Genomic DNA, 22258 nt, shown 5'->3' on the forward strand with positions numbered 1-22258 from the left:
TGGAATTGATTTAGAGCCAAAGTAGGTTGAACGAGCAGTGTAGGATGCTAAGGATTGGCAACCATTCCTAGAAAGGGAGGACCTGTAGGATGTTGACTCAAATAGGTATGAGCACCAACTTGTTGCATTTGATTTAGAAATGGGTACATTCCGTTAACGGATTGCCCCCCTGGTGGGGGATAGGGAGTATATGGAGGTAACTGCCCCTCAGGGAGGAGGGTACCCAGTATAAGGTGGAGGAGGCTGTTGTAAATGTCCCATTCCACTAACATTTGGACCATACTGTTGCTCCAAAGATGGTTGGGGTGCAATGGACACAACAGGTTGTGAGGTGCTCATTACAAAGGTTCTAGATGTCATTCCAGATGAGGATGGAGAAAGAGAAGTCCATGGATTGGTCGTTGCACCAGAAAAGGTTCCAGATAAGGACTGATAACTAGGTGGCACAGAGGGACCACCATACAAATGGGTTTTTGGCGAAGTCACAAACATGGAGGTAGCTGTAACTTCGGTTGACTCACTCATGATAGTAGATACAAGTTGAGAACCGTTGTTGACTCAGTCATGGTTAAACTTCCCAAAGATGTTTGTCGAGGGAAACTCAAAGGTGTGTTGAAATGAGGGGTACTGGGTGAAGGAGCTTGTATTGGAGTATGAGGAGTATGAAAAGGATGGGCTTGATAAAGAGGAGTCCCTCATAAATGGATAGGAGAGGAAGGTCGAGACTCTTCTTGAGGAATTTCCTCAATACTCAAAAGGCCAGGTGGAAGTTGTTCACCGTCGGGACTGAGATATATAGGTTGTTGTGGTTGGGTCGAAGGCAGAGGAAGAGAAAGAGAAGGCCTTGAAGTAATAGGTTGAGTTAACTGAGGCTCCTTAGGTTGTATAACCTTAGGATGTAATGTTTTTGAATCTGAAAATTCAGGTTCAATGACCTCAGGTAGTAAAGTCTCAAGGTTTTCAGTTTTGACTACGTGGGACTCACTAGCAGTTAAAGATGTGATCTCAGGCTCAGTGCTTATAGGAAGAGAAGATTCTGGTTGATTAACTTTAGATGTAGTACTAGAAGGGGATGCTTTTGAAGCACTAGTTTCGGTAGTTTGCGTCTTTTTTTTCTTTTGACGATGTCCAAGTGTTTCCTCGGGAGGTAAAGGAGGCAATCTTTGCATCCTACACAGATGACGGGGTTGTTGGGTTGTTCTTCCACGATGGTTTCGTAAATTTTAGAAGTTAACAACCAAAATAAATCAAAAGAGGGGTAACCAGGCAAAAGGGTTTACCAAGCAACTGTGAATTGCAATATACTATGGAAAACCAAGGATTTACGTAAGGACAGGGAATCACCCCGAATGTTGTGTTCAGTGTATCATAGTGTACAAGGTGGACAACTCGGTTACCTATGGTGGGATAACGACCTATTGGGGACTTCCAAAATATACCCGGAGATACGTAGAAGCGCAGTCCATAGTAGTGTTGTCTAATGTGTAACCATTCAATGAGAGTGTTCCCATATACCTATCATGCGTGGGGCGCCATCTGATATACTCGAAGGTACGTGGAGAACGGTTCTATACACTTACGTATGTGGAACGAGATATCACCCCCAGAATGTAACGCTGACAAAGAATGATAGCTCCAACGTTTAAAGATGATGAAACATGTCTCTAGCCTAGACCTCTAGATGTTTAAGTTAATATTCCAAATGCTCCTTAAGATTGATTTAGTAAATTTTAGAGTTTATCTTGAATTAGATTTCAGTTTTCAAGGCTGACCACGGTCCACGAGTTCACTTGAATTCCCTACAATGCAATCTAGCATGATAATATGAACTCTTTGCTTTTCGATGAAAAACTATCTATGAGAAGGAAGAGATTCAAACAGTTCTGCAACAAGCAAATAATGTAACAAACAACATTTCCCAATAAAAATTCTTAAAATGTAACTGCTCCAATTTCCAAATTTCATTCAAAACCCTAAATGCAATGCAAAATATGCAAAATGATGAGATTTTTCTTTTCTTTCCTCTTAATTCTCAAATGCAATGAAAACTAAGATGCAACAAGATTATTGATAAAAGAAATCACACAGAATATAATTGTAATGTAAATTTCTCCAATCCAATCAACAATCAAGCAAATTGTTTACAAAGATCTAAGCAAACTGTTTACAAAGACCTAATTGATAAGAAAAATAAAAAAACAAAGAAATTCTTACCAAAGGCTAATAAAACCAAAAACAAACATTACGATGGCTTTTCAGAGGTAAAGACAAACTCAGAGACACAAAGAAAACTTTTTGAACTCAAGCAGAATGAGGAGCAAGGCCAAGGAATGCAAATTTTTGCATCCTACAGGATCAACATAGGTGCAGAACAGACACCAGTGCATTGCGGTGCAGGTATAGAGAAGAAACAGGTGTGTTGGAGCGCTCTGTCTCAAAACAAAGAATGCATTGGGGTTGTTTCGGTCAAAACACGACACAAGAAACCCAACCAAGCTCAAAAGTGTGTTTTCCTAAGGTCAATCAATGTCTGAGTGAGTCAATTAAGGTCGCTTTAAGAGGTGAAAAAGATGCTAAGATCAAGGAAACCACTAAGGGAAGAATCGCTCCCTAGTGGAGTCGCCAATTTGTTATACAAAATTTTCACTATTGTGGACAAAGGTGAATTCCCTAGATCTAGTGGTCTGATCTAGAACAATAGAAGACAAAAAGATTTGAGTTTCCCTTAGAGAGATTAGAAAATGGGAAAGAAGCCTACCTGGAATCTGTAGCAAGCCTTCCTTTCCTCCTTGCTTGTAAGCTCCAACTCTAACTCCAAGTGCTATAATTAGAACCTGCACACACGACTAAAACAAGCAAAGGAACCACAATCCACGTAGCATAATCTAAAATCTCTATTCAATGAGTCAGAATGGCATTGAAATACATGAGTGCAAACATAACACAACAAATATAGGAAAACAAGATGCTCTTTGTATTAACAAATATAGGAGAGAGTTACAACCATAAATAGAAGTCTGACTTTGTAGATGTCTCCCCAAGTTGACTTGTCCTTCCTTGTCACAAAGCACACCTCAACATCAACCCTAATGCATGAATATGGTGACTCCTTTAGGCTCAAAGTAGCAGCATGAGGGCACTATCAATCTCCAAAAGCCAACCCAGACCTTATGGGAGGCAGTAAATTTATAGGATGAGTGTGGTAGTTTAGGATTTACCATTCTAGGCTTGAGATCCACATATGATGGGAGGATGAGCTCAAGAGATAAGAGATAAGGTCTCCAAGATAGGATCAAATAGGAATTCGAGCTCTCTATTTGTAGTAAATAGTTAAAACTACCTTGGAAGCTTCTGGAAGATGAAGCTTCAGACATAATTTTTTATTTTTCCCAAATTTCTAGAATCAACACACCTATAGAAGGGAGTAACATGTGTTGACCAACGCTTGCTCTCAGGTATGCAACATGCGCTGAGTGCAGGTGGCCAACCATGCATGGTGCGTTGGGGCTAAAAACAATGTTTTTGAGCTAATTGTCCAAGAGACAGAGATTTTGGAGAAGTGATGATCCAGGTGGATGTTGGTGGCCACCCACCAACCCATTTGGACCCCCACAACTGTCTCTTTCAGTCTTTTCAGTTTCCTAAATTGTAGCACAGTTTACTATTTTTAGCAGTTTTTTCGGGTCCCGAACTTCCGGAGCCGTTTTGAGGCCCTAAACGACGTTTTTTTGGGATTTTGGGGCAACATGGGTCGTAGACCAATGTTGCCTCCCAAAGTGGTAGTACTCGGATAGATCTTTCTAACGAGCTATCGTACGCGTCAAACGGAGATCGTATGCCAAAGTTACGACCCCGGGAAATTGATGTGCCAATTTACCCAAACGGGGCCCACAATTTGGCGTTTCATCTTCTAGGGTTAGGTTTCGGGTTGTGAAGGGTTTTCCATTGTTTCTCAACAATAAATAGGCCTTCGAGCCTCATTGTAATACAGTTCAGAGGCATGTAGCCGCACATCTCTTCTCAGAGATAGCTACCATCGCCCTAGCTGGTTTATTTCCATTTCTGGTTGTATTCAGTGTTTTCCATTAATGAAATGAATCATTATTTCCGCTGCATATATGTGTTTATGGTTATTGCATCTCTGTATTTATGGTTATCTCTGTAACCTATTGCGTTCCTGTTTAAATCCGGATCAGTGGTATCAGAGCGGTCTGCTTTTTCTCTGTTTTTCTTTGCATGTCCCCAACGAGGTCGGGATATAAGGAGTTAGGGCTTGAACTGGTCGAACCTTTGCAAGACCAGCCTCGAAAATTCCGACGGCCTCCCATGGCGGATGAGAAGAAAGACGAGGGGGCAGGAGATCCTATCAAAATCTTGCTCGAAGAAGCGCTCGAGCGGCAAAGGAACGCGATGATGGATAGCTTTGCGCAGATCCTTCAGCGGCTACCCAGAGGCGACGCATCGGCTTCCAACAGCGACTCTGGAAACACCACGCCGTTTAAGGTACAAGTTAATTTTGAAATCCCCATCTTCGAGGGTCAAATAGACGCAGATGCCGTAGATAAATGGTTAAATCTGCTAGATGGGTATTTTTCTGTTCACGAATTTTCAAGTCGGGAAAAGATTGTTTTTGCTCTTCTCAAAGCAGCCCCCCACGTCAAGGACTGGTGGGAAACCTACTGCGAGCAGAAGGATGAAAGTACAGGCTCACTATTTTCAGCCGCACCCACTTGGAATGACTTCCGGGATGCCATCAAGGAGCAGTACTACCCTGTCGGAAGCTATGAGGACAAATACATCAAATGGACCACACTGCGGCAGGGACGAGACCAAGATGTGCCAGAGTTCACAAACATTTTTCATACCCTTCGCACACAGTTGGGTATCAAAGATTCTGAGCTGCATCTGGTACTCAAATACCGCGGCTGCCTACACAGATACATCCAGGAAGAGATGGGGTTCTTGAACATCCCCTCACTCGGCACAGCATACCGATACGCTGTCAAAATCGAGCAAAAGTTCAAACAGAAGAAGCGAGACTTTGGATCTGCAAATCCGAAGCCCAAAGGACAAAGCCAAGGCGGGGTGACCCAAGACAACCCGTCGAAGCCGCAAGAAAAGAACAACACCATGAAGCCGAAGAAGGACACAGGAAAGTGGTGTGAGTTCCACAAGAGTCCCACTCATAACACAAGTGAGTGTCGGACCAAGCAGTCGCTGGTGGCCGAGTTGAAGGCTTCCGAATCAGATGCATGTTCCGATCCTGAGCCAGAACCCGACAAGGGGAATGGCAAAGGGAAGCAGATCATTGATGCAGATCCCAGTGCCACTGTTGCCACCGCCAAGATCAAGAAAAATGAGCCCGAAGATCCAGAGGAGGGGGAGCGTCTTTTCCACTCACAGATGTGGGTGAAGGGTTCACCGCTGCGATTCATTGTCGACAGTGGTAGCCAAAAGAACCTGGTTTCAGCAGAGGTCGTGAAGCGGTTGGGCCTACCGACTACACCACACCCACAGCCGTACAGTATCGGGTGGCTTCACGAAGGACGAGATCTGAAAGTTCGCCAGCAGTGCCGCCTTCCCTACAGCATCAAACCCTTCACAGACGAGGTATTGTGTGATGTTACACCTCTGGATGTTTGTGATGTACTGTTAGGCCAGCCATACTTGTGGAGGCGACATGCTGTGTATGAGTCAAGGCCTCGTGCTGTCATTATTTCTTTGAATAATTCATTATACAGGATACCAGAGGTAGCCCCACCTACCGCCACATCTTTGTTCACTACCAAGAAAGGCAACAAGCTCATATCACAGACCAGGAAATTCATCTGTCTGGTTCACTCCCAAAATAAGGGGAAGATTGTTGCTACATCCATGACCCCTGCAAAGGGTTCCTCTACGCAGCAACAGCAACAAAGGAATACAGTCATGACGGAACACGGGAACAACTTCTCCTCACCCACAGGGATACCACATAAGTTTCAGGTGGGCAACAAAGTCTGGTTGCATCGACAGAAAGAACGCCTTACCAGAACCCATCAGAAGCTCAGACCACACCGACATGGTCCTTACACCAGTACCAAGGCTACGGGCAACAATGCTTCGAAGCACAGCATTCCTCCATTCCTTGGCTTGCACCGAGTGTTCAATGTGGACCGTCGTCGACCATGCTTCCCACCATTTCTGGTCACATCAGAGAGTGCAAAACAGCTCACCAGAGACCCAGCTCAGCGGAAGCTTCCTCATCTCAAGGAGGAACTCAACGCAATGGGGACCATTGCTTCCTAAGGGGGGAGGAATGATCCAGGTGGATGTTGGTGGCCACCCACCAACCCATTTGGACCCCCACAACTGTCTCTTTCAGTCTTTTCAGTTTCCTAAATTGTAGCACAGTTTACTATTTTTAGCAGTTTTTTCGGGTCCCGAACTTCCGGAGCCGTTTTGAGGCCCTAAACGACGTTTTTTTGGGATTTTGGGGCAACATGGGTCGTAGACCAATGTTGCCTCCCAAAGTGGTAGTACTCGGATAGATCTTTCTAACGAGCTATCGTACGCGTCAAACGGAGATCGTATGCCAAAGTTACGACCCCGGGAAATTGATGTACCAATTTACCCAAACGGGGCCCACAATTTGGCGTTTCATCTTCTAGGGTTAGGTTTCGGGTTGTGAAGGGTTTTCCATTGTTTCTCAACAATAAATAGGCCTTCGAGCCTCATTGTAATACAGTTCAGAACAGTTCAGACGCATGTAGCCGCACATCTCTTCTCAGAGATAGCTACCATCGCCCTAGCTGGTTTATTTCCATTTCTGGTTGTATTCAGTATTTTCCATTAATGAAATGAATCATTATTTCCGCTGCATATATGTGTTTATGGTTATTGCATCTCTGTATTTATGGTTATCTCTGTAACCTATTGCGTTCCTGTTTAAATCCAGATCAAGTGATGCTTAGGGATTTTTGAAGGGATTATGACAAAATGTTCAAGGATATTGATGGATTCAGTTTGCAGGCCTATTGAACATATGTGACAAAATGGCTTGTAACACCTCCAATAGAAAAATACCTTTCATGGTCAATATTTTGCCAAGAAGCATAGTCGAGAGACGAAGTTGACCTCTTGTACATTGAAATGTCCAAATAGGTGTTGATGCTAGATCCAAGCCAATCCCATGGCCCCTTATATTGTCATGTGAGAAAGGTAGATATGATCTTCCATGCAACAACCCACACCCTTTTTATTGGAGTTGAATTTGAAAGTGTGAAGACCTTGGCATTATCAATTATGATATAAAGGATATTTAATGCCTTGAGCTATGGAGTCAAACAATATTGCCTTTTCCATATGCAGACAAAAGAGGTTACATCATATGGTTTATATGAGTGGTGGACTTGCAAGCATGGAAAGGGCTTTGTTGATCCAATTTTACCTATAAGACTAGACCCATGTGTGTAAGGATTGGCTATGTTGGAACTTCATCTTCAAGTTCCTTTGATCTCACAACCAACTTTATTTTGCAAGAACTAGAAATTTTCTTATCTTTTGATTCACTAATTGATGTTTCTTCTATATCAGAGATTGATTTTACATTATCTAATTCACAAGACTTTCCTTTCAAATTTTTCAATTTGCCAATGTTGGATTTTGGTTCCTAGAGTGCTAAGAGACATTCTTGTGCTCCATCCTAGTATCAAAGATCCTACTAGTATGCGTATAGTTCCTCTTGCAAATCATTTATGAAGAGGTGTCATAGGAAATCTCTTGGATCATTGCCTAGGACTAGGACATGTTGTGGTTGAATAGATGATTTATCATGGTGAACTTTGAACACCTACTTCAGGACATCTTATTGACTTGTGTTGCATATGCGGTCCTCCTTGTTCTCATTGATTGATTGCTCAACACACATTGCTGGGTCAGAGATCGTTGTCATATTTTTGTTCTTGTCACTTTTTATTCCCTAAGTCAAGCGTAAGGGGTGATGTTAGTGATAAATGATTATCTCCTATTCTTGATTTAAGAAATCATTTGTATCATGACAAATCAAGCTATTAGTTGTGAAGCTACCTGACATTGTGATAAGATAAGAAGATCCAAGGAGATCCTAAAGTAGTGGATCCTGTGTGAGATTCAATCCTTGGTAATAGGAGTTAATAAGATAACTCTATTAATGTTTGACAAATGACCACAAAGGTAAGATACTAAATTAGTGGATCCTATGTGAGATTCAATCCTAGGTAATAGGAGTTAATAAGGTAACTCTATTAATGTTCGACAAATGACCACAAAGGTAAGATCCTAGATTAGTGGATCTTGTGTGAGATTTAATCCAATGTTACACTTATCGTTATCGACAATGTATCGCCTGGGGTCCAAAATTTTAATTATCGGCAATATCGGGGAATTTATTGGAAATTATCGGGAAACTTAAAAAAATAAGAAAATACTCATTTTTTTCAATTTTTTAAACTTATAAAGCAACATCAACATCAAATAAACACATTGTCACATAAATATGAAGATAAAACTACTATATAAAATGTATAAGATGTCAAGTGGTACAACAAACATCGATACTGAAATATGACATTTGTCCTAACTCTCGAGTCACAAGTCTTAATAAGATCAAAGAAAATTGCATCAAAACAAAAAGGTGTATCTCATGAGATGATCATTATGAGGCATCTAGATGCACTAAAATGTCAAGTTTCAACGATTCCCTCTACCCCTTTTATGGGCAAAGGTGTTGGTGTCATTCTTCCTCTAGAAGCAGTGGGTGGACATGCTAAGCTTGAGCCTAAAGTTGAAGGTGAAACTCTTGCGGAATATGTGGAAAGACGGAGTGGGATGTCTTCCGCCTCCTCCCCTAATTTGCAGTCTCTGTGCAGGTGGTCGCGGTTGTAGTGGCTGTATCTCTGGCACACTCTCAAATTCAATATCCTCCCCCTGCTCTATATATGTCTCTCCTGCATCCTCCTCCTCTTCCTCCTCCCCCTCATCCTCTTGCTCCAACCACTCAGGTGCCTCCTCCATAATAGGCCTCTCAGTCTCCACCCTCCACGGACTCATGGTGTCAAGTGCCTCCAATGAAATGGCATTTGTATCAGGTACTTTGTTTATTTGCCTAACCCATAACCTAAGATTGTAGTAGACATATACCATGTCATTGAGGTGGTTGACATATAACCTGCATGAGGAACATTTTGTGATTAATCATTAGAGGAATCATTTAATCAAGATTCACGATGATGTTCCACATATGCCATAAATTAAATTAATGAACTTTTCTAAGTTTCTAACCTGTTGCGGTTCTTGGAGTGTATCTTTTCAAAGACACTCCAGTTGTTCTCACACCTTGAAGAGCTGTAAGTTTGACTTTCGAATGGCAAGTTTTTGCAACTTTGGGACTCTTCTACCATAGTTTGCCCACCAAACATATACAACAAATAAATGGAAAGGATTCAAATTTCCAAGGAAAGACAATGACTTATATTTCAATTTTCCATTAAGTAACAAATGTCAAAATTCAAATAGAATCATAGATAGTCATAGAAACTTAGAAAGGATACACATTGAAATTTGAAATTGAAATAAATTTTACTTGTAGCTTACCTGGCATCCTTGCGGTCTTGTCTTGGATAGCCATATCATACCCAAATGTCCCAGAACCCAACTTATATACCTCAAGCTGTTTGGAAATCTCATTGTGTTCAGTGGAAGTCAACACCATCCTCTAAATACATTGGTAAAATCCATCCATAACCTTTGCATCAAACCTGAATCCACATGCATAAGAGAATGCAGGGTTGAGGTAGAGCCCTGCTGCATGAATTAGACGATGGAGAGTGTTGTTCCATCGCTCATCAATCACACCCCATATCTCATCTCGTCTAGTGAATCCCTCTTCCCCCTTGTCCTTATAGTATTGTTGGATAACTTCCTTGGCCCTATCCATGGCCTCATACAAGTAGCCCATTGCGGGCTTCTCACCATCAACCAAGCAAAGAACCTTTACTAAAGGTTCACTGATAGCACACAACTCCTCCACTCCCATCCAAAAACTCTGGTTGTGTCTCACAAGTTGGGCTATGGCTTGCCCATCCACTTTTGTGCTATAGACACAAGCATTCCACTCATCTGAGAGAAACATCCTCTGCAACTCCAACATCAAATTGCGAAGAGATTGAAGAGAAATGAAGCTAGTTGCAAAACGTGTGATAGTAGGACGAACCAACTCCTTTCCCCTTGTGAACTATCTCATGAGTGTTAGAACAAATGTATGATTGTAAATATATTTTGTAACACTCCTAGCCGACTCAACAATTTCCTTGATCCAAGGAATTTTTCCAATGTCCTCTAGCATCAAATCAATGCAATGGACAACACATGGAGACCAATATAAGGTTCGATACCTCTCCATGAGCAACTTGCCAACGACAACATAGTTAGCAACATTGTCTGTAATGACTTGGACAACATATTTGCATACCTATCTCAGTTAGCAACATTGTCTGTAATGACTTGGACAACATATTGCAGACCTATCTCCTGAATGAAGTTATCCAATAACTCACATAACAATTGTGCATCTTTAACATATGCAGATGCATCAATAGATTTGATAAACATTGTCCCCTAGGACAATTAACCAATAAATTCAAAATGGACTTGTCCTTCCCATCTGTCCATCCATCTGACATAACGGTGCATCTTGTGATCTCCCATGATTCTTTCAACTCAGCCAATCTCCTTGTGCAATTAGTCTTTTCCCCTTGAAGGAGATGCCCTCTCAAGTCATTATAAGAAGGGCCCTTGTAGCTCGGACCAACAATGGTAACAACTTCAAACATGGAATGGTAGAATGGGTTGTTCTTGGCAATGTTGAATGGTATGTCACTCCATAGAAAGCATTTGGCCACAATTTTTCCAGCCTCTTCCTTCTCCTTCGATTTCACCATTGACCGAATAGAAGGTTGCCCCCAGGCACAAAGAAAGGTGAGGACGCTGAAGGGCCAGGCATTGTAGTGTTGAAGAATGTAACTAGTGTTCGTCTTCATAATTGTATTTGAGTCTTGATGTAATCTGTTTATCAAAAGAAAGAAAAAGGTTCTATTAATAAATAAATTGACTTATTAAAGCATGGGTTTCATGCTTGGGTCAATTGTTTTTAGGTCAAAACCTCCATTGAAGGCTTCTAGGGTTTATGTCAAGTGTCCTTGCCCATGTCATATTGTAAAGAACCTTTCTTGGGATTTATTTGTCAAAGAAGAAATTTATTTTATTGTAAAATAGGTCAATTAGGCCTCCTCCACCAAGTTGGCCTCGAACTCCATAAATCAGCCTAAACTGAGCAACATAATCACTATATAAAGGCAACAACCTGACCTCATTTATCACTCACACACAACAAGTGTGATCTGCAACTTTCGGGGCCAAAAAAAAATGCGAATTTCAAGGAAGAAGAAGAAGAAGAATAGCAATGGAGAAGGAGCTCCCATGCAAGCATAAGAAGCCGAAATTATCTCTCTTTTTCCCACACGTGTGAAGCTGTGAAGTTGCTGAAAGGGTCGAAGTTCTGCAGTTTCTAGGAAGGCCGAAATTCTGAAGCTGCTGGTGAAGTTGGGGCCAAAATTTATGGGTTGATGCTGGGTTGAAGCTGTTGGACAAGAAGAGACTATTGAAGTGAGCTAAAACATATTGGAAGGCTGACATGGTGGAGGAGGAAGGTTTGTTGGTCTAGGGTCTTGGTCTATCTCATTTGAATTACTGAAGGAAGAGTTTTTGACTGTGTTTTCCCCTATATAGGGGTTTTTTCCCTGGCTGTGCGCCTACATCTGGTGTCCTTGATCTTCGTGTTTTGGTTTTGGTAATTGCTTGATGAACTAAGATAAAAGAAGAACATAAGAAAGATAATAATAACTCAAAAAAATCACAAGTAATTATCAACTAGAGAAAATCTTTCTGCCTTACCGTTTTTCTAATATGAACCACATTAGTCAGTTCGAAACGTCGACCCAATCCTGAAAATGTGATTAATCTGAAAGACATTTTTCTACATGTAGAAGGTGTGTCCGAGGTTTGGCTTCCCCCACTGCTGAGAAGCTTATGGATATATTTGCCATCTCAAGCCTTGCTTCTTCCTTTTGATCTCTCTTCTTATGCATTTGAAAAATGGATTGGTTTGCAATATGGATAATTTATAGGGTGGTTGTTGGGAAAATCTCCACTTCATTCCCTGGTATTCTGGCAAGGTGGTATTTCAAACGATTGATTCCACCAAACATTTCCATACCACATAGCTTGCAATTCAACCTCATTCTATTATGACCCTCATAGAGTAGACCATACTCCCACATTGGATCTAATGGCTTTGGCATTTTGATTCTTGGAATGTGTAGAGTTTGTGGACTCTAGAGTCTAGAGCACTGATTCAATTTGTAAACCTATGGGACAAAAAATGAGAGGAACTTAGAATTACAAATTCTGAAATAGAATACAAATCCACAAAATTGAAAAAACATGAAAAATGCTCCAATTAAAATACCCTAGCTACATAAGTATTAAATCCTCCAATCAAAGAGAGAAAAAAAAGGTATATCTAATGAACATTGCATACCCTATACTAGATCTTGAAAAACAAAGAAAATGAAGGAGATTTTTTTTACATACCTGGAAATGTGGAAATGGTATATTGGAGTAGATATCCACTCCACAAATACTCAGCTAATGGCAAAAAAATCTATGGAAATCCCTTTGTTCGGTGGCTATAGTCAGGGCACAAGGCCACTATACCTCTTAGAGCTCAATCCCAACAAGCAACAAACCAAAATGACAAAAAAAAACTAGACCCGGACGCTTAAACGCAAATTTCGGAACAACAGGACAATACTTTTGTTTTTACCAATTTATTGTGATAATTATTGGCGATAATATCGGCAAGGTGGTTTTCGGCGATATTATCACGATAATTGCAACACCGATCCAATCCTAGTTAATATGAGTTAATAAGATAACTCTAATAATGTTCAAAAAATGACCACAAATGTAGGTCAATGGGACTAATAGATACAATCGATGACATAAGGTAAGAGTGTAAAAGTAGTGCCTTGATACAAGCTAAAGTAAGAAAATCCAAGCTCATGATCAACTTTTAAAGACCTAGCTAATAAAGCTAAAAATGCTAATGAGAAACACATAAAGAATAGGCACATATAGAGATGTGAGGAAGCTAGAATGTTGGTAGAAGAGAACATTCAACATCAAAACCTGTGCTAAATGAGAGGATAAGTGTGGAGATCGAGTCTTACTCTCTAGGTAATCAATGATTGTGAAGTGATTTATGCATTAGCATATGATGTCCTCAAGATGTGGCCATGGTTGAGGGGTCCTAGTTGTATGATCCTAGGGGGAGGATAAGGATGAGGGGGATGACGATGCGTTGTTCTCCTAGCATCTAAGGTTGTGTAAAAGGTCTAGATGGAAGTTTGGTTATGCTAGGTGGTGGAGGATACTTTGTCTCTAGGTAGTCTTGAATTGGATTTTGTGCTAACTTGGTGGTGTGCAGTGATGTGTGAAATTGACTAGCATCTATGTAAGGGTCTTAGGGAGGGAGATAAATCAACTTCTCAAGGGGGTGGATGGGGGAAAATTTGACTTACTAGACAACCAAAGCCTCACCAATTTGGAGTCTATATGGTTGTCTTATGGGGATCTATTATCTGTCCTTGCTTATTGTTTGTTGTCTTCATTTGATAAGACAACTTAGAAGTAAAAGGTGATCTTTTTGGGAGTATTTGGGCAGGGTATGAAGAGCTTGAGATCTATTTTTGAGTGCTTCTTTCATGTATAGAGCAAGGCATTGTTGATCAAAGTAATCGAAGCATGGAAAGAGGCCCCCTTGAGTTTCTGAATAAGAAATGAAATCTACCTCGAATCTCGTAGTAGGTGGGGCATTAGAGAATGAAATAATCCTTTGTCTTAGGTTCATGTAGGTGGTGTTGCACCCCCTTTTTTCGCAAAAGGGATAGCGCTTGAGCAACGTGTCCGGGCCATTCGACAGTCATCGCCGACTTGATCAATTTATGTTGTAAACCCAGTCTGCATGTGTGAATTGTAAATAATCTTAGCAGAGTTGAGTCATGTATGTAAATTGCCTAGGTGGACCTAATTTTCTAGTGATAATCTACGTTCCGGAAGTTCTTTTGTCTCACTGATCCATGATCGGCAGAGTTTTCCTTCAGCTTAACCCCAAAGCCGGAATGGATTTTGTCATTAGAATCTTAGGAGAATCCTAGTATGTTGATCTGCTAGATTATAGTTGTGTCACAGAATTGGGTGGTCTATGAGGGTCTATGTCAAATGGGTTCTCCCCCTTGAGATGTAAAGTTGTAAAAGTCATGATGTAAAGTGTCTTGAGGGTTAGAAAATGTTTTAATCCCCTCATAAGTCCTAAGTCCTAGGTCCTAGGTGATTTTTCCAAAGGCTAAGTTCGAGGATCCATTTAAAAATAAATTAAAAAATTAAAAATTAAAAAATTGAAAAATTAAAATAATAATAATAATAATAATAATAAAAAATAAAAATAATAAAATAAAGTAAAAACATAAATGCAAAATTTCAATTTTTTAATGCATTAAAAATTCGACGGATGAGATTAAGAGATATCTTAATCCTCATCGACGGTCGAGATCATTTTGACATGGATCACTCGAACTAGCTGTTGGGAATTTTTCCTTTAAATAGGGTGCTAGGGGTCATTTGAGAAGAGATGGGATCTGAGAATCAGGTGCTAAATTGCCTTCTTGTGTCTCCCAACCCAATTGGTCGACAGTTGGTCTTCATTCATCCTATAGGGTCTACCCGACTTAGCCTCGGGAGACGGCTTAAACGGAGAGATCGGGGATCAGGGTGACAACCCCCGGTCTGAGCGTTGTCGTGACAATCTGTGCGACAACAGGTGGCATCATTGAAAAATTATCAATTTGAAGTTTGTGAGAGCCCACGTTGAACTACGTTAAGAAGATCTACATGTGCATGAGGTAAGATGATTAGGCCCCATCTCATCTCAAGGAACTGCCCAGAGTCCAAAACCATCTTCAAGTTAAGGCCCTCTAGTGGGGTTATCCAAGTAACCTATATATAGTATTTGTAGATGTCCTTCAATTGTTTGGTTAAAACTTAAGGTCCTATTGGATCATAGGAGGTGTCCTAGGGCATAGAGGAAATAATCAATACTTGAAAGGGGGAAGATGGTTTAGAGATGTGGCCATTGAGTAGAGAAGTCAAGAGGCCTCCAAAAACCAACAACGAACCTAGATGCAAGGTGCCAACCAAGGTTATGGTCTCGGACTAACAAGTGATAGGTAATGATATTGATCTCTCCTTGAGGCAGGGTCCCCAAATTGTCAAACTTTGTGAAGAAATGTGACCAGTTGGAAAATTGCCTCTAGTCGAAGAAGTTGGGCCTCAAACTTTGCTTGGACGATGGGGATGGGAACCATTTGTTTTCACCAAATGAAGCATCAAAAGGAGGGTTTTGCCTCTTAGACCTAGCCTAGTTGATTTGAAATTTTGAAGTAATACTTGGTTCCCACACTTCTAAGTCATAAGGAACTATGGCCCATTGTTTTTGTTGTTGCACAAAGTGTCTACGCACCGCGACAATGATCAGAGTAAGGGTTGTCACTCTAATCCTAACTCCGTTTAGACTCTCTCCTAGACAAGTCAAGGGGGGTAGTCCCTAAGGTGAATAAATGAGGATAGCTTGTGAAACACAGGCTCTAGGAGACTTAAAGACGGACAACTTGATGAATTTAGAACAAGTTTTGGTTAACTGAGGTGGATAGATTAAAATAAGACACGACCACAAAATAAAAATGATTATAGACCAGTGCCTTTATATTCAATTAACCATAGATTAAATAAAACAAGTTATCCAAAACAATTTATAAATGTGGCAAAACGATGATCATGAATAATTAAATGTCAATGTCCAAAACTTTATCATGCAATAGTTTCTAGCAATTAAATCCCATATCTTAGAAGAATTTATCTTTCTCCAATAGTCAATGATTTTAAAATATTAATCGCACCTCACAATAGGGAAATCACTACCACAAAAGGACACCAAGGAACCTTAGATTAACAATTTAATTATTCTTTAGGCAATTAATTTAATGTGGTAAATGAATTTTTTTAATGTGGCTAAAAAATCAAATCAAAAGACCTTAATCAAATTAAAAAAAAAATTATGGGACGTAGGCCACATTTTTTTTGTTTTGTTTATATGAAGGCTTAAGTTGTGCTTTTTTAAAGCAAAATAAAAAATAAAAAGATAAAAGGAAATCAAAATCAAAATAAAAAAATCATAAGTAAAAAAAAATGTGAAATCAAAACAAGACAAAATAAAAATAAAAAATCAAATTTTAAATCAAAACGAATCTAAAAGTTAACCAAAGTAAAAAAGAATCGAATTAAAACAAAATAAAAAAGGAAACTAACTAAACGTTACGCATACTACAAATAAAATAAAAAAATGAAGAAGTCGAATTGGTTTGCTGTGTGTGCAGGTAGACTTTGACGGCGGAGCGAGGAAGGGACTGCGAGCATGGATATGAAGGTCTGGCAGTAGAGGCAGCGAGCAGCTTGACGGAGGGGCAATGGGGTTGCAGCGAGAGAAGCTGTGAGATGAAAAGGAGTGCGGGAGAGCACCAAGGAATGACGGGGAAGAGAGAAACTGATGCAGATGGGTGAAGAGGCCATGGATGGAGGAAAGAGGAACACGCAGGGAGATGGAGACTGACGACAACAGCGAAGGGCTTTGGTAGCGACGGAGGATGAGGATTTTCTTGCAGGTTGAAGCTTGGACGGTGGCGGATGGCAGCGAGGGGCTTCGATGGCAGCGTTTGACAGCGAAGGAATGAGGGTTGAGTAATGACGACGGGTTTTGAGGGTAGAATAGGGAGGGCCCTGAAGGAAATGGATCGCGGAAATGCTGCATGGAAGAGGGACGCAGAGGTAAGGCGTTTCTGGAGGAATGGAGCTACAACGTTGGAGCTGCGAGCAGGAAGGCAAGGCTGCGAGGGGGGTTTGAGGGACGCAGAAGAGCAGGGAGCTTGGGTAGCAGGAAAAAAAATTTCTAAATTGTTTGCAGCAAATCGAAAACCCAGCCAGCAGATCGGAAAACTCAGATAAATGGTAACCAGAAAACCCTTTAAAATATTTCCAGAAATTCTGATTAAAATGTTAAATCCTTTTGCTTTAGATTAATCCCTGAAACCCTTATGAAAATTTCCAGTTCAAAGAAATTTTAAACCCTTGGACTGCAATTTTTTTTGAATAATATCTTTGGAAAATTATGTGAATAAACCTCAGAGATCCAGATCTTTACCCTCTAGGGCTTAGATCTGGGCTCTACACAAATTTCTTCCTCAGATCTGTAGTTGCACGACAACAAGAAAACACCCAAACGATATATACAATAAAATATAAAACCCAGAAAAACCCACGTTAGAAAAATAATTACAAAATTTACAAACTGCAAGCTCTAATAAGCTAGATCTACCATTACGCTGCACATAAATTAAAATATTTTTAAATTTTAAAGGTGCTAAGTCGAAACACTCATGTTTCAATAAAGCAAAAAATGTTATGATAAGCCCGGGATTAATTTTGTTGGGCTCTTAAGAAAACACGGATCGGGAGTTGACTGGTCCAACTGAAAACTTCCCCTAACACCCGAGGATCTACAATCAAAATTTCCCTACAAAACTCAATCTAGCCATCAAAATAGAGCGAGAAAATAATAATAAAATTCAGAGAAATAGAGATACCTGCTATTACGTTCAAAATTTAGATTATTATTCAAACCCCAGCGATTGAGCAAGATACCTGTACTCAAATCACTCTTTAGAAGCTATCATCAATGGCTTTAGAAAAAATTATGCATGAAAGCAACACATCTTACAATATTCCCCTGAAGAGTAACACCAACAAAACTCAACCCCAATGTCTTTTTTATTATCCAGAAAAAGATTGCACAAGAGCTTTTTGCTAAGCACACGACTCAGGTCGGATGAATCGACTGACAAATGACCTCCTATTTAAAGATAAATCCTCCAAACGGTTAGTTCGAGTGATTCTCGTCAAAGCAATCTCAATGGTTCATGAAGATTAAAATTTCTTTTAACCTTATCCGTCGAAATATTTAATTCTTGAGGAAATTCGAATGTTTCAATAAAATGCATTTTAATTAACTCAAAAATAAAATCTTTGAATTAATTTCCCAAAAAATTTGACTTTGACTTAACCCCCAGGGATCAAAGGTTTAAAATCTGGCAAAATAATTAATTTACCTTAGTCCTAGGATCTTTTAAAATTTAATTTTCAAGGGCTGAAGAATTTAATTTGGAGAATTTAAATTTACCTAGGACCTGGAATTAATTAAATTTCTAGTTTAGGATTTTAATTAATTTTTGGCCAGAAAATTTAATTAACCTATGAGAGGATAAATTTTTTTCCAACCCTCAAGACACTGTACATCATGATTTTCATATCTTTTACATCATAAGAGGGAAAACCCATTTGTAATAGACCCTCACAGACGACCTGTTTCTTCCACACAAATATAATCTAGCAGACTAAACAATTTGTAATAAAATAACCTATAACCAAATAGTCATATTATTTCCAAATTACTTTTACATAGACTCGATCTGGAACACTAGGACTCACTTAAGATCCTAGCGAAAAAATCCATTTCAGCTTTGGGGTAAGATTAGAGGAAAACTTTGTCGACCATCCGAGAATGGATCGGTGAGACAAAAAAACCTCCCAGAATGGAGATTGTCACTAGAAAAGTAAGTTTACCTAGGTCGTTACATACATGACACAGATCTGCTGAGATTATTTATATTATACACATGCAAAAAGGGTTTACATATCATGTTGGAATTCCAGCATGGACACATCGATCAAGTGCTATCCCTTTTGCGAAAAAAGGGGGTGTACTGCTATGGGTCGTTGACACAGTGTTCAACAGTTCTAATCATGACAACCTCATCAATTGACGTTGTTACCCACAACACCAATAAATTGGGGTCCTTGTAAACTATTCCTCACATTAGGCAATCATGAATTGAAGAGAGCAATTTTGAGACTGGATGTTTCCTCCATTTGTAGAGGTTTTCCGCTATACATTTTTTGTCAATGTTTTATGCGATGTGCAATATGTGATTGTCTTGTTTGTGTATTGGTTTCATCTTAATGATGTCCAATACCAATGCTAAATTGCTACAAAGTACAGATATTGTAAATAAAAGAGACAGCTCAATTTTCAAAATTCTTAATGGGATTTACGTTATCTTTCATCTCTTGCTACTTTGAAATTTAATATTTGCTTCCTTCCATTCTTTCCTTTCAAACTTAAATGTAAACAGCCCATTGGGATACTCTATCAAGATGTTCTTGTAAACGGTTATAGTACATTGCTTTATTTGTGGAAGTATGTAAATGAATGAATATTCACTGCCCTAATATAAATTTTGCTATATCCCATAATTTTGATGCAATTCTTTTGTCTATATTTGACACGAATTATTTTGTCTATTGGTTTTGTCTTGATCTATTCAATCTCAAATGTAGACAGGAAATCAGTGCTCCATATTAAATTGATCCCGGACACAATTTATAGGCCATGCTCTTTGTGGAACTGCTATGTGAATCTTCATTGGCTCGTTAACAACCTTTGATACATCCTCGTGATTGCTATCGATATCCATAAACCCAATTGTCAGGATGTACCAAATTTATTTGGCCAGTGAGGATTTTCTTAGCATGTCTCTAAACAGGTATATAGGGGTATGGGATGGAATGATAATTTTTATCATGATTTTTCTTAAAGTAAGGAAAGATGATACAGGACAGCTTGCAGATTGATTGACCAACAGCAATACGTAATTTGTTCACATTATTTCTGGATTATTTGCAGGTCAAGAAGGAAGATAGAAATATAAGGCGCACAGTTTTGAATAGTGTGGTTGGTACTCTTGATTTAAGCATTCGACAGCTATTACAAGGAGAAACTTTTCCTGGGGTATGTTCTTTCTAATTGGTGTGGTAAACTTTTATCTGGCATGGGAAAACGTAGTGCACGGTTTGTTTCTTCTGGCATATAGACCTTAACCGGCTTTTAAATTCAAAACAGGAACATGTGGGAGCCTCTGTGTACATGAGCAGTAGCAAATCAGGGCATTCTCACCGATATGGCTATGTTGCAAATGTATGTGTTGCAAAGTTTGCTCGTAGGCAAGGGATAGCAAGCAACATGTTGCAACTGGCTGTTGAAATTGCTAAATCCTCTGGTAGGAATTTCAATTCTCTAAGTAGGATCTGAAGTTCAGCTGATGCATATCTATGGAACATACTCTGAGTGTTATTTTCTTACAGGAGTGAAGGACGTTTTTATTCATGTAAATACTAACAACAAGGTTGCTCAGCAGTTGTACAAAAATATTGGATTTGAGGTTTGTTATTGCCAAAATATTATTCATTTCTGCAGCAGCTATTGAAAGCCTTGATTTTCTAAGTGTATTCATGTTTGGTCTCAATTTTCTGTGTACAGATGGTTGAAGCAGCAGCATCTCGTCCGTTAATAGATAAAACACAACTCCTATGCTTGAACACAGATTCTACGTTGTGTGTTTGATCGTCTTAACCTCGTGTTTCTTTTGGGACTGTTTATCTTCAATTTATTTCGAAAGATTTTTTAATCTGCCACAGTATGAATAGTTGAATGAAAGACCCAGAGAAGTAAACATACAAAGGATTTTGACTGTTATAAGAGCTGCACCTGGAAGAATTGTATATTGTTGAGAGGCTTTAAGATTGATATGTTGGATATATGCTGCTATATTCTGTCCTCACATGTATTATATTTTATTCAGCTGACTGGATAATACTTGATAGTTGATTGTACTGCACATAGGATAGGCACATGGGCTGGCTAGTCTCAGCTTAGAATGTGCATGTAAATGACCAGCAAGAGTGAAAATCAATTCGAGTGGCAGAGTCTTTGGTTTCCTTTTGCTAAATGCTGAGCCTCCTCATAGGCATATCTAAGGTGTAATATCACCATTTTTGGGGGCTGTACATAATTTGTATGAACATTGTTGATTTTTGGTCAACGATGGTTCTAATATGATATTTGGTGCGATAGACATGGAAAATAGAAATATAAAGAAATATATTGCTCACTATGACTTTGAATGCATGAAATTAAGATAATAGTTTGAGTTCAGTCAGCACACCATAATGCAATATCATTTTTTATCATTATTTATTGTGCAGAGAGGTGCTTACAGCCCAGTATGACAGATGTTGTCACCTATCTAAATGGGTAACACTGACATGTTGGTTCACTGCAAAAAAAATATTAACTAAATAAAAAAAGAAACTACATGTTGGATGCCTAACAGGTGTTTTTAGCAAGAGTATGTGTATGGAACAATCAATTTATCCATTTACTGGGAGGAGCAAACCCTTTATAACCATTTTTGCATTAATAAATATTGGTTTGCTGTTAGTATTTAATACTGTTAGGAGGAGTTGATGTTTTCTAGGGGCTTGCTGCTGTTGTTCGGTTATGCTGGTTTGTGTAGTGGTCAGTGGTTCTCCTACAGTCTCCGACTGAAGGTTTTATTTTGTTTATGACTAGCTCTAGATATGAAATGGAAAATTAATTTGGTAAGTCTAAAAATCTAAAAGAAAATTTAGGAAAATGAGCTTTATCTGATAGTGGGTAGGTTACTCCGCACTCTTGATGTGAATAATTATACATTAACGGTCCCCCCTGCTTTTGTTTCACCTTCTTTGCGTTTCAGCGTTCATTGATCGTTTTGCATGATTTGTTTTCTGAGATATTATGAACAAATAATCGGAATGTTCAAGCTTTCCTCCCTCTTGCTTGATTTCTGTTTGTAGCTGCAAAGAATCGGAATGCACATGCAGCCGAAGAGTGATCTTTGTAACTAAATTATAGTACAGTATTTTTCCTGCCAATTTATATGAAAGATGCAAACGAAATTAAGCTATTTTCATAGTCATTATTGCAAGACTCTGCCCCAAGGCCTCTGTTATATCCTCTTGCAAAACACAGTGTACAGCAAATCATTGTTTGATGCAAGCCTTTGGAAAGCCAATTGAAAACCGCACGGCAGCATTCTCAACCCCCACAAGAAAGGAAATTGTCCACGAAGATTAA

General features: G+C 39.4%; 1 protein-coding gene across 1 annotated transcript in view; it reads left to right on the forward strand.

Moving 5' to 3' along the window:
- LOC149235778 (Acyl-CoA N-acyltransferases (NAT) superfamily protein) overlaps window positions 1-20777 on the forward strand; it is a 41887-nt gene extending 21110 nt beyond the window's left edge. Inside the window, 5 exon segments of the mRNA XM_089372186.1 lie at window positions 19988-20092; window positions 20204-20360; window positions 20446-20454; window positions 20457-20522; window positions 20621-20777. Of these exon segments, the coding sequence (XP_089228312.1) occupies window positions 19988-20092; window positions 20204-20360; window positions 20446-20454; window positions 20457-20479 (294 nt within the window). The 3' untranslated portion in view covers window positions 20480-20522; window positions 20621-20777.
- Window positions 20778-22258: the final 1481 nt, after the last annotated feature.

The sequence above is a fragment of the Pinus tabuliformis genome, chromosome 8, assembly GCF_031772625.1.
Source record: "Pinus tabuliformis cultivar Carrire ecotype Pingquan chromosome 8, CPIR1, whole genome shotgun sequence".
NCBI classification, from domain to species: domain Eukaryota; kingdom Viridiplantae; phylum Streptophyta; class Pinopsida; order Pinales; family Pinaceae; genus Pinus; species Pinus tabuliformis.